Here is a 13,813-nt window from a genome sequence, read left to right as displayed (position 1 = left end):
CCGTTGTTTATAGTTAATACCTTTTGGGAAACAAATTTTAGTTGCTCGTTTTTGTACTTTTTCTATAAGATTAATATCATTAGTGTAATATGGGTTCCATATTTAAAATGCATACTCTAAGTGAGGTCGCACGAGTGATATGTATAATAGTTTCATAGTATTTTTGTCAATCTAGTTAAACGCGTGTTTTATTAACCCCAACTTACTATTGACTTTGTTAACAATAAACTCAATATAATGTTTCCATTTTAAATCATTTGAAATATATACACCTAAGTCTCGTTCTAACGATGTTTCTTTAAGATTTTTTCTAGAGGTTCCTAATTCTTCAGAATTGCTTTTTAGTGTGTATTTATTTTTTGGATTATCATAACCTATATGCATTATCTTGTATTTATCACTATTAAAGCTTATTAGTCATTTAGTCGACCATTCAAAGAGATAATCTAAATCGTCTTGAAGGGAATTTTTATGCAAATTTTTATCATTTTTATTTATTTTTGCTATCACTTATATGTCATCTGCATACAATTTTCAGAGATACAATAATGAAACAACATAGTGTTTCATTATTTTATCTCTGACAAAACTTTCCATTAGCTTGCATACTATTGAGGTTAAAAAGATTGGTCTGTAGTTGTCAGCCTTTAAGCGATCTCCCTTTTTAAACAACAGTGTAATGTTCGCTTCGAGTCAAAGTTCTGGTAGTGTTCCCGATCCTAGCAATCAGTTAAAAATAACGCATAAAGGTTTGCTAAGACTTTTTGCACAATTATTTAGGACTAATGGGTAAACTTTTTCACTTCCTGGAGATTTGTTTACATTAAGTTTAGATTATCTGTTTGCTATATCAGTTTCGTTGAACATACGAATCGGACAAATTGAATTTGTTACACTTTCACATAATGGAATAACTTTAAGGTTTTTATCTGTAAATATGGAACAGAAGAACCTGTTTAAATTTTTTGCTATAAACTGTACATCAAGATAACTCGTTTTTATCGGTAATAAGTGACCTTATGTGGTCCTTAACTTTAAGTTTACTATTAATATAAGCATAATTTTGTTTTGGGTTTTGTTTTGATTCTACTGCAATTTTCTTTTTGTATACTTTTATGCTACTTTTAACCAGGTTTTTTACTTTTTTATTTTTTTCTTTATATTCTTGATTTAGTTCTTTATTTTTAAAATCTGATATTTTGTAACAATACCAAAGGTTTCTCTTCAGTCTTATTTTGTGCTTAAGTTGTGCATTCATCCATAAAGATCTTTTATTGTTTCTGAAATTTATTTTGTTCGATTTTTATTTAGGTATACATTCATCACTACCCTTTTCATAAATATTAATAAACTTTAACTAACTCTGATTGACGTCTAAATTTTTGAATTCCAAAAACTCTGTGAATTTTTTATAATTTCCTCTTCTAAATAGTAGCTTTGTGGTTTCAATTGAATTTTCTATATCCATTTGATCATTTGGCATGGTGTTGAAGTTAAAATTCAGAACTTGATGACCTCTATGGGTATCACCTAAAAGATCAGTGTGAACTAAACTTCATATTTGAAATGGGTTTGCTGTTAAAATAAGATCTTTTTTTTTTTTTTTTAAATATCTTTGCTTCCAACAAGGCTGAAAACAACCACTATTAGAATCTGAAGTTACTGGAAGAGAAAATATGAAGATGGTAGAGCAAGATAATGATTGACAGATAACTTAAAAGATTGCAAATTATAAGAATCAGGAAAGCAAGATGAAGGAAGTGAATTCCAAAGAACTGATGTTTGAGGAAGAAAACTAGACGAATAAGAGTTTTTGGAGCACTTAGGAACAGTCACAGAAAAAGGATGAGACTTCATTGAATGATGAGTAACATAAGAATGAATTTTAGTAGATGAGATGGCACAAGAGATGTAGCTTTTTAGAGCAGTGTTCATTATAGTATTTGTAGAAAAGAGAAAGAGAAGCAACATTACGATGATAATGGTTGCAAGTTGGCTGCAAGAGCAGGTCCAACTATGTTTACAATGCGTTTTTGCACCTTGTCTAAAAAAGAAAAGGCATCATTAGAAGATCCGTCCCAGATGCAGCAACAGTATTCCACACAAGGCCGGATTTGAGTTTTATAGAGATAGAGAATAGAATTGGGAGTAATAAAGTGTCGAGCTCAATAAAGAGATGCAACCTTAGCAGATGCTAATTTTGCAACAGATTTGATATATGATTTTCAAGAAAGATTGGAAGTAAGAGTTAATCCTAGAAGATGAAGAGTAGGTGACTCATCGAGTACATTACCGTTCATAAATATAGGAAGATCTAAATTATTGCAATAATGATTGGCTGAAAAAAATTGAGTTTTATCTGAATTAAAGTTCACCAGCCACTGTGAGCCCCATGCTGTAGCAGAAGTGAGATCCTTTTCAAGCTCAAATGTTCCTTTCAAGCAATCAGAGAGTGTTGGCTTCTTATCACGACAAGAATAAATGGTAGTATCTTCAGCGAACAATGCCACATTAGATATGAGAATATCTTGAAGATCGTTAATGTAAATTAAAAAGAGTATAGGGCCAAGAGACGTGGAATAACAAATTTCCCCTTATTATTGATACTGTTAAAGATTTTCCAGAAGTCACGAGAGCCTAACTTTTGTGATGAAATATGAGATTTTATGACCTGAGAATAGTGAGCTTTGGCGTTAGACAAAACCTTTTTATAATAGTTTTTAACTGTAATAAATAGACGTCTGTTTTCTGGAGAATTGTTTAGGTGATAGATATTGAAGTAACGGTTTTGATAGGAAATTGCAGCAGCACAATGTGAGGAAAACCATGGAGAAGAGTGAGACTTGACCTAAAATTGTCGAGAGGGAATAAAAGATTCCATGCCAGCCTGAATCCACGAAGTTATGTAAGAAGCACATTTGTCAGCAGGAAGACAAAAGATTTCTACCCAAGGGCCATCACAAAGAAAATCACAGAAAGAGTCCCAGTCAGCTTTTAGGTAGTTGTAAAAGGTACGATGATAGGGGGATTCAGATGACAAAGAAGAATGAGATAATAGTTTTAGAGAGATCAAACTGTGATCAGAAGCACCTAAGGATGAATGTGGAAAAACTGAGCACTGACTAGGATCAGAAACAAGACATAAGTCGAGTAGTGAAGGTAAATGATTCGGGTTGTCTGGAAAGCGAGTTGGAAAGTTGACTATTTGAGTTAAGGATTGAGGAAGGCAAAAATTGTGGGCTTTAACGCCTGCAGAGCCACTGACACTAGAGCCAAGCCATTCTGTGTGATAAGCATTAAAGTCAGCACCAACAGCAATATTGGTGCGCAATATAACACTGTTAATACTTTTATATTTTTCAGCTGTTGATGGAATGAGCCTCTCTTAGAGCTACCACAGAATTTGGGAAACTTTACTACCAGCTGGCCTCAGAATCATAAAACTGAGATTTAGAGCTGTACCCTCATTAGGAGATAAAAGAATGAGTTGCCAAGTCATAAAAACAGAGACACAAGCAAAACCCATGCATTGAGTCAAGAAGATAAGAAGATCCAGCATTCAATGTTTAAACTTAAAACAACATATTAAAAATACATCTGCGTCAGTCTAATAGATGAAGAAGGCGTGCAAGGCTGGTCAACAGATAGAATCTGTTTACCCCTTAAGTCTTTTCCTAGGAGGCCTTCTACAAGCTAGTTGCCGGATGCATTAACATCTGCCCAAGATGAGAAATTTTTTCAAAACACCATTCTAGTCTTTATTCAACCAAGAGCCTTAAGGCATATTGTGTTTTAAGTCGGAGTTGGCTTCTCCTAGCTTTTGCCTAAAAAAGTATATCCTACAAGGCAGCAGGACATAAAGTAGATTGTACTGGGTTACATGTTACCTGTAGCAGGGTAACCTGACCTGACATATGATCTAGATTATTTGTATAATCATTTAATTTTAGCTGAATTGTTGGTTTAATAACAAGTTGTGTTAAGTAAGTTTCTTGAATACAATTGATAAATAAAAACTTTTATGGTCTGATACTATCACTTTGATACTCGTTGAAACACGTTGATACTCGTTGCTAACACTTTGATACTCATTGAAAACACATTGATACTCATATTAGTTTTTAAAATATTTTTTAAATTATATTAATTCTTAAAAAATTTTTGAAAATATATTAGTTCTTTTAAAATTATATTAGTTCGTAAAATATTTTTTAAATTATATTAGTTCTTAAAACATGTTTAAAGTTATATTACGGTCATGTCTTCCCCTACCGCGACTTTAAGAAAATTTTTAACTATTAAATTTCATTACTCCCAAACCGTAGCAGATTTAAATTTAGGGATTTTGGATTAATAATTTATACTCAATTATTAATTAATTTATATCATTCAAATTTGAGTAAAATTATTTTATTATTATTGTTTTTTTTTTTTAATTTTTTGTAAGATATAGTACGTTTCTTCATCTACAGTGATTAAAATTAAAATATACGGAAAAAAATATATAAATTTAATATGATTGCTAAATAAATAAAACATTGGTTTTTTAGTTTCATAAAAATTATCCACTAAAAATTTCCTCTGAACTTTGTTTCTTCTTAACCCTTTATTGTTCGAATATTGAAAAAACTATTAAAAAAATTATTTAACTAGTTTTTTTAAATGAATATTATAAAGATATGAAAAAAAAAAAAAAAAAAAAAATTTATTTCAAGTACAGTAACACCTAAATTTTAATTGTTGCCGTTTAGCAACATTGAACGATAAAGGTAATAGACAAAAAATTTTAAAAAGACTGCTTTCATGCCGTTATGTTTAAATATGTTAGCAAACTATATATAGAACTTATTAAATAAAACTTGTTCACATTACGTGATATTATCATAAAATAATTACTACATCAAGAAATATATTTAACTCAGCAAGGAGTGTCCGGGGAGGGGTTGGTCAGAGGTCAGAATGACTATGTGAAAATCAAAGAAGCTTATTTAACCTGTTTAGCTTATGTTAAATAAAAAGAGAACCTAATGTAAAGTTTAACAATGAAATTCTTTGATCTTAAAAACTCTGTGCTTAACATTCGTTTTTATGAAATTTTTGAAAACAGTTTTTCCCGCCTGTCAAACATAAAGATAATTTGCACTTGGTGCAGTATACACGACTGTAACCAGTCAGACAATATCTGCAGCGATTCTTATTTTTGTGGAACTCTGGCCAATAACTCAACAAATCATAGCGTACATCACTAATTGGCATTCACACTGAAGGTTTACAACCACGCTTACTTAGAGGTTCACATTCGAAACTTTTTGATGGTCTTCCAACTGGACGAGTCCTAGAGACTTTATTTGACATTGTCAGTCCACAAGCAATATCGATTGTAAACTTAAGAAGCTTGTTTTGCTTTTTTTTAGGTAAGTTTATCTGGTCAGCGAACCAATGATAAAGTAACCAACCATTGACTTTGCAAATGTCAATACAATGAAATATAATTTTTAGATACCATCGTTTTGATTTTATATTGGTTCGATAAAGAGATATTAGCATATCTGCTAAGTCTACACCACCCATTGCTTCATTGTAATCTTTTACAATTTCAGGACACATTATGTTAGTATAAGCTTTTTTTTTCCCATCCCAACGCTTGACTGATGTTAAAGATTGAGGAGATGAAAATGTAGAAACCAAATGAACGCACTTATTATCAAACCATTTAACCAAAACCAGATCAGAATTTTTGTCTTTCATTACGGAACTACTGCCGCGACCATGCTTTTTAAGTTCTTTATCTGTTGATAAAGGACATTTTTGTATTCGATTACTGCAAATAGTTGCGGTGCAAAGTATACCTGAAGTTTTTAATGACAAACATAAGTTTAAAGTAGTAAACCAGTTATCAAACATGAGTTTGTGATTTTCATTACTTGGTAAATATTTGCATAACCTTTTTATTACAAAATCTCCATTACATTTGTTTGCACCAGTTGATCCACCTTGCTATAGAAAAAAATCATATATAATTCCAGATTTACCAGCACGTACAAAGTTTTTAAAACCCCACTTAACTGTTTTTTTTGGATTATACTGTCTTATTTTGCTACATTTTATTTTAGCTGGAATTATCTGTTCGTCAATGGAATGATATTCTTCAGGCTCCATTTTAATACAGTTGTTTCTAACTGCATCTAGGATAGGCTGAACTTTAAAAACTTTGTTAGTCTTATTTATTCCAACATCTTTTAGTGCGTTGCTGTTTGCATGTAAATACTGCCTCAATTTTTTAAACCTATTTATTGGCATAATATCAGCTACTGGAGCATACCTGGTCTCAGTTGCCCAGTACATTTGATAAGATGGTAATTTGACAATTGACATCAACATATGAATACCTATAAATTGTTCCATTTCATTAAAACTTGTGTTTATACTTTTTCCAGTTGATTGCACACTATAGAGGTTAGTTTGCTCTACTAATATTTCTGTTATGGAATTGTCCCAAAACAATTTGAAGAAGTTTAGTGCTGTCATATCAGAAAAATTTACAGGAGGCTTACTAAAATTATTAGTAAACAAATAACTTGTTTCCGATGTTTTGTTAGACCACTTGAAGATGTGTGAAATTTCTGAAGTACTATCTGTTGACATACTGTCTTCTTTATCAGCCCCAAATTCATCCTCACTCTTTTCTCTTATATCATCTTGTTGATCTTCTACATCTTTAATGTAAATAGTGATATTTTATGTGAAAGTTTATACAACTCAAAATAATACTTATATTGAAAATAAAAATGAACTCTAAGCAACACAAAGTATGAAAATGTGAAGGAAAAAAATTTTCACTAACTTGAGTGATCTGCAATATTGTTACCAACAAGATTAAAATCAATATTGTGATCACTTTCAAACCAATCCTCATCACCTTCATCATCATCATCAGCTAATTCTGACAATTCTGAATCAGAACATAAAATAAACTCTAGAACCTCTGAAACATTATATTGATATTTTTTTTTACTTTCCATCTGAAAAGCAAATTCAAAGATATTTTTCTAAAATATAAGTAATGATTTAACCTAGCTAATAAAATTATATATTTTAAATAATTTAAATAAATAATAAGAAATAAATACTTTGAAATAAGACATTAAAAACAAAAATGATTAAAAAATACTGCCGCTATTGTTTAATGTTGCCGTACGGCAACAATTTCATTTGCCCCAGTTATACCCCAATTCAGCTTTATACACAGAGCCTAATTTTAACACATTTAAAACAACTATACACTTGTAATAAAAAAATAAAAGGAGAAAAGAATTTCAGTTAATTATCAGTTAAGTAGGGCAAAAAGTTGCATGTACTTTTTACTTACAAAAGTAACCCAAAAGTGTGGTAAATTTACACCAATTTAAATTAGCGCAACAATAACAACATTGACTAGAATAAGAAATACAAAGTTGGATTTATGTAAAAATATCACTAAATTGATAATTTACGGAACTGGAATCAATTAGAATCAATTCAAAGTTTTTGTTGCCATATGGCAACAGTGAACAATAAAGGGTTAAGTATCTTTTTTTTTGTTTTTTTTTGTTGTTGTCATTTAGTTCTTCGCTGTAAGTTATTGCTGTAAGTGCTCCTGCAGTTGTTTGTCAGAATATATTAACTTTAATAACTTTTTCTGAATATTTTTTTTCTTTTTCAAATCTAAAATCTTATTATAATTCATTTCATATCATAAATAAAGTATTAAAAAGTAAAAAATATCAAATGAATGTTATCTAGGGTTAAATAACCTTCATGTGGTAATTTAGATTAACATAAATGGTATTTTAGAGAAAAAAAAAAAAAAAATAAAACAAGTCCACCAAAGTGTTTCAATAACCAGTAAATGCTAACTAATATAGTTTTTGTAATCACCTTCTGTGTCAAGGATTAAAAATGTTGTACAAAAAATAATAGTATTTTTTGATAAAATTTAAAATTAAATGTTTTTACAGCTGTTATATGCTTTTAGCAAAAAAAAAAAAAATTATATTTTAGCCAAAAACATTTAACAGATAAAATTTTTGACTGTAAAAGATTTTCTTAAGAAAACAATAAAAAATCATTTGCGAATAAAAACTATAAAAATAAATCTTTTTGAAAATATATTATTACTGAAATAAGTTTTGTATAAAACAATACTAAAAAAATGTATAAAATAAAAACTTAGAACATTTACTTATTTTTTCAAAAATGGTAAGGACTACTTCACAGTAGGGGAAGACATGATCCTAGTTCTTAAATTTTTTTAAAAATATATTAGTTCTTAAAATATTTTCAAAATTGTATTAGTTCTTAAAATATATTTTTAAATATATTAGTTCTTAAAACATTTTAAAAATGATATTAGTTCCTAAAACATTTTTTAAGTTATGTTAGTTCTCAATCTAAATTAAAATAAGAAATTGAGTTTCAATAAAGTTGAGAAAATTTTTAAAGCATACTCACATCAGATTATACTTCTAGGTTTAGTAAATTAGTAAATATGTATTATTACTTTGCATTGATCAATTTATTTAAAATTTGATTTAAATTTACTACTTTAGTAAATATATGCATATAATATATATTGCATACAAGTTGTATATTCGCATATCATACATGCATATCCACATTTATGAAGGTTGTAAATATCTCCATGCTTTAATATGTATTACAACTGTAATAGTTTAGTAGGTGCTTAACTAGTTGAAAAAATTACCAATCAATTCTTTTTAACAAGGTTGGCAGAGAATGTGTCTTTTAACATTTTAAAGAAAAATTTACTCTGTATTCAATTGCATAATTAAAGACTATAGTGTTAAAAAGTAAGGTTTCTGATAAAGCATATTTTTGTAAAAAAAAACTTAAGGGAAAATATCGGCTGTTAATATTATGAAAGCATATAGAAGCAGCAGATTTAAAAAGCAAATGTTCAAATCAGCTAAAAAGCAATGTTGACCAGCTAAAAAAATTTTTACAAGTAAGTTGCTACAAAGGTTGTAGTGACCTTTAAATATTGTCTGATTTACTTTAAATATTTACAGAAACTCCATAATATATAAAAGAAGACTTTTTGAATAGATGATCTTGTTTTTTTTTTATATTATTGATGAAGATTATGATCTGGTATTTTTTTATATTATTGATGAAGATTATAGATGGTCTGTTATTTTTTTTAATATTATTGATAAACGAGAAATGACAAGAATACTATAAAACATTTTCTTAAAGAGGTTTTACACTTATTTCATTATGCCTAATATTAAAGTTGTTGTTATAAAAACAGATAATTGCTCTTTTTTAGCTCAATATATTTTTCAAAATAAACAATTCTTAACGTAGAATATCTGCATTTAAAATGTTTAGTTTAGTCAATGTACCAAGTAGTTGTAGAGCACTTGCTTTGTAAGCAAAAGGTACCCCATTCTCTACCTGGTAAACCATGTTCAACTTGTTTCTCCATAAAATCATAAGACTGAAGTAATATAAAGTTCATTTTATATCATAAACTGTTCATTAATTCTATTCACATTAAAAAATTATTTAATGTGAGGCGTTATTTGTTAAATAATCATTTTGAATATTTTTTTAAGTTTAGTTAAATTATCAAAAAATAAGATAATATTCTATAATGTTAAATCTAAATAATCAATGAATACTTAATGTATTGTCTTTGTTTTAGTGAAACGCTGAATCTATTAAAAGTAGTTTTAGAATCAGAATATTTTCCAGAGAATCTTGATTTGGTAACCAGTTCATTTTTCTGCACTAATGTCTCATCAAATTATCCATTGCGTCATTATTTATTAAATTGGCTTATACCTATATCTGATGAAGCAGAAAATCTAAAGTTCATTGAAAAATTAAGTAGGTATGTTCATTTTTTTATTTCAGAATATTATATTGAATTGTATTTTGTGTATTATACAACAGAGTTTAAGCTAATGCAAAAAAATGTCCTTTATACTATATATAACACTATATGTAATAAATAGTTATATTAAATATATTAGAAAATATATTTATATTTCTTAATATTATTCTAATAAAACACATACTTCTGTATATGTTATAACTAAAGCTTAAATTCTTTCATTTTTATCATATTTTTTTCCTTCAAATAGGTAAATCATTTTGTAGTGCTTTTTTTTTATTAAATCACTTTGTAGTGTTGTTTTTTTATTAAATAAATCACTTTGTAATCTTTGAAGTAACTTTGTGGTATTGTTTTTTTTTATTAAATAAATCACTTTGCTGCGTTGTTTTTTGTTAAATAATTTACTTTGTAGTGTTGTTTTTTAATTCACCTATTTCTTGTGAAATCAGATTTGAATCCTCTGGCTATTTTTTTATATGCCTTTGATTTCATCTCTTCCCTCAATTTTTTTTTGTTCTATGTATTGTTCTCAAGACCACACTCTTTTCAATGTTGTTTCCTATTTATCCAAATCCAATATTATTGTTATTAGTGACTTTAATAATCATCACACTTAATTGCAGTTCTCTAGTACCAATGAGTCTGCTGCTTAAACTCAAAGTTTCTAAATCTCAGATCACTCAGATAACATTGCGACTCATTTCCTAGGCAACCAGGTTTTTTTTAGGTTGATGTCTTTTTTTTTTAAATCAGATTCACTTCCAACAAGGCTGCAAGCAACCACTAATAAGTTAAAAGTTACTAGGAAAAAAAAAGAATAGAGCAAGGAAACAGTTGACAGAAGACTTGAAAAGTTGTAGGTTGTATAAGTCAGGAAAACATGAAGATAAAAGAGCATGCAGGGACAGATACAGTAAACAAATAAGATTTAGCTGAATAACGAGTCAAACATTGATGGATCAAAAGTTGATGGAACAAGAGTTGATAACTCCTTTGAGCAGCAGCCATGGTAGTATTTGTAGAAAAGAGAAAGAAATTTACAATGATGGGAAAGTGGCTCAAGCTTGGCAGGTAGAGCGGGTCTAAATATGTTTACAATGTGTTTTTGGACATTGTCTAGAAGAGAAAGAGCATTATTAGAAGAACCAACCCAAATATGAAAACAGCTTTCCATACAGGCATGAATATGATATTTGTATAGGTAGAGAATAGATTCAGGAGTAAGAAAATGGCAAACATAATAAAGAGAAACAACCTTGGATGCTAATTTAACAATTGATTGTATATATGGTTTCCATGAAAGGTCGGTAATAAATGATAATCCAAGAAGATGTAAATAAAAGGACTCAGTGGGAGGTTTGCCATTTATCAATATAGGAATGTCGACAATACTGCAGTAGTTGTTTGCAGTAAATAACTGAGACTTGTTGGAGTTCAAATTTACAAGCCACTGTGAGCCCTAATTTGTTACAGAAGTGAAATCAGATTCAAGATGCTTGTTCTAAGTTATCGAAAAGAGAAGACTTTTTTTCAGTAGTATAAAGTTGAGTTTTCAGCAAAAAGAGCTACTTTAGATATAAATTATTGGAAAGATCATTAGTGTAGATAAGAAACAAAACTGGAACAAGGATAGAACCTTAAAGTACTCCAGAAGTTATTAAAAATGAAGAGAAGTGTTGGCCTTTGAGGATGACTTTAATAAAGCTGTTAGAAAGAACCAATTTGATAATCTCAAAAACTTTCCCAAATACACCATATGAAGCAAGCTTATAGAGAAGCCCAGCAGGCCAAACTTTGTGAAAAGCTTTAGATATGTTGAGAGCAATAGCCTTAGCCTCTCCTCCTCCATCTAATGCACAATAAAATCTTTGTCACAGCAGTTAGCAAGTCAGCCATAGAGCAAGAGGATCAAAAACAGTAATGATTATCTGACAGTAAGTTATTTGACTCAAAATGGGATGTAAAAAGTTTGTTGATCAAAGACCTTGCTAATAACAGAAAGAAAACTGATCGGATGATAATTGGTTTTTGAAAATCAGAACCACAAATGCTAACAGCAAACAGGAAAACAAGACTCAAGTCAAGCACTAATTTAATAGTTTAGGGATGTTGTCTAGATTACAAGTTGTAGAAGAGTTTAATTGAGATATGATTATAGCAATGGAAGCTGGAGGGATTTCAATGTCTAACAATGGGTTAACCTGTTTAATTGGAATGGAAGGAAGAAAATTGCCATAAGATTCAAGAGTCAAATTTAAGGAAATATTTTTTGCAAACAGTTCTGCCTTATCCTTTGGAGAGGTAATAAGATCAGTCTCATGAATGAGAGATGGAATGTTAGACCTACCCTTGTTAATAACGCTGTTGAAGATTTTCGAAAAGTTTCTAGAGCCTAACTTCTGAGTTAAGATGCAAGATTTAGTAAACTGAGATTAAGTGAGCATAGCATCAGAAAGCGCCTTTTTACGAAGATTTCTTACAATAATAAATAGCCATTTTTTTTCAAGACAGTTGTTATTTTGAGATGAAAAAAATGGTTATGATTAGATATAACAGCTGCATAAGAGGGTAAAAACCATGGAGTAAAATGAGGCTTGAGTTGGAGCCAATGAGAAAGAATAAAAGCTTCAATTCCTGCCTGAATCCAGGAGGTTATGTAGGAAGCGCATTTATCAGCTGAGAGAGAAAAGACATTAGCCCAAGGACCCTCACAATGAAAAGAATCCCGGTCGGCTTTAGAGTAGTAGTAGGTAGTGTGATGATAAGGTGAGTCCAAAAAAGTAGTACAAGATGAAAGATTTATAGAGATCATTGCATGGTCAGAACCACCTAAAGGAGAAACTGAACATAAGCTAGGGACAGAGATAAAACATAAATTAAGGAGTAAAGGTAAATGATTAGGGTTGTCAGGAAAACGAGTCACAAAGTTAACTATCTGAGTAAGAGATTGAGAATTGCAGAAGTTATAAGCTTTAGTGCCAGTAAGGTCAGTGGCATGAGAGTCAAGCCATTCAGTGTAATGAGCATTAAAGTCACCAATAACAATAATATTGGCAGAGGAGTAAAAAGAGAGTGGTTGATTTGATCAGAAATTACATCTAAAAGATTGCAGTCTTGGGAAGAAGGAGAACAATAAAGAACAAAGAGAAAAATGATTATGGTTTGACAAAGCAACTGCTCAAGATGGTGAAAAATGTGGAGTAGAATGAGGCTTGACTTTAAATTGAAGAGAAGGAAAAGCTTCCAAACTTTTATTCCAGAAGGATTAAAAGCATCCAAGGTGCACATTTATGCTTACATAATATGGGTATAAACATATATGTTTTGTATTTGTTTAGATGCTGGCCTACAATATCCTTATATATTTATATAAACGTTAGCATTTATATGGTGTAGTATTTGCCAAAAGAGAAGATGATCAGATAGATGTGTGGTGTGACTCATGTCACTAAAAGGAGGCATAATCTTAGACAGATTAGAAAAAAATGTTTTATCTAACAACATTAGTTAGAGAATATTAAAGTGATTTAGGTATCAGCATGTAGAGAGGTAGCAGCTTAAAGAGAAAATAGTAGTGGTAGAAGTAAGAAAACTTGAAGAGAATACCTTACATATTGTATGAACAAACTTTAGTTACAGAAAGAAAATGCTTTAGATCGTTTATATTAGACAGCATAAAAGAGGAAGGCTAATGCCTTATGATTATGATGATGATGATGTTAACAAGGATGGCGATAATGATGATGAGGATGATGATGATGATGATGATGATGATGATGATGATGATGATGATGATGATGATGATGATGATGATGATGATGATGATGATGATGATGATGATGATGATGATGATGATGATGATGATGATGATGATGATGATGATTATGATATCATGTTGATTATAATGATGTT

At 29.8% G+C, this 13,813-nt stretch overlaps 1 protein-coding gene across 3 annotated transcripts in view; it reads left to right on the top strand.

Annotated features, from left to right (window-relative positions):
* LOC100201385 (serine-protein kinase ATM) overlaps positions 1–13,813 on the top strand; it is a 131,654-nt gene that overhangs the window by 20,928 nt on the left and 96,913 nt on the right. For all 3 annotated transcript variants that reach the window (XM_065813277.1, XM_065813275.1, XM_065813276.1), the window contains exon 14: positions 9,707–9,895. In XM_065813277.1, the coding sequence (XP_065669349.1) occupies positions 9,707–9,895 (189 nt within the window). The remainder of the gene's footprint in view (positions 1–9,706; positions 9,896–13,813) is intronic.

The sequence above is a fragment of the Hydra vulgaris genome, chromosome 12 (genome assembly GCF_038396675.1).
Source record: "Hydra vulgaris chromosome 12, alternate assembly HydraT2T_AEP".
Classification (NCBI taxonomy): domain Eukaryota; kingdom Metazoa; phylum Cnidaria; class Hydrozoa; order Anthoathecata; family Hydridae; genus Hydra; species Hydra vulgaris.
This window is presented reverse-complemented; position numbering and strand designations above follow the sequence as displayed.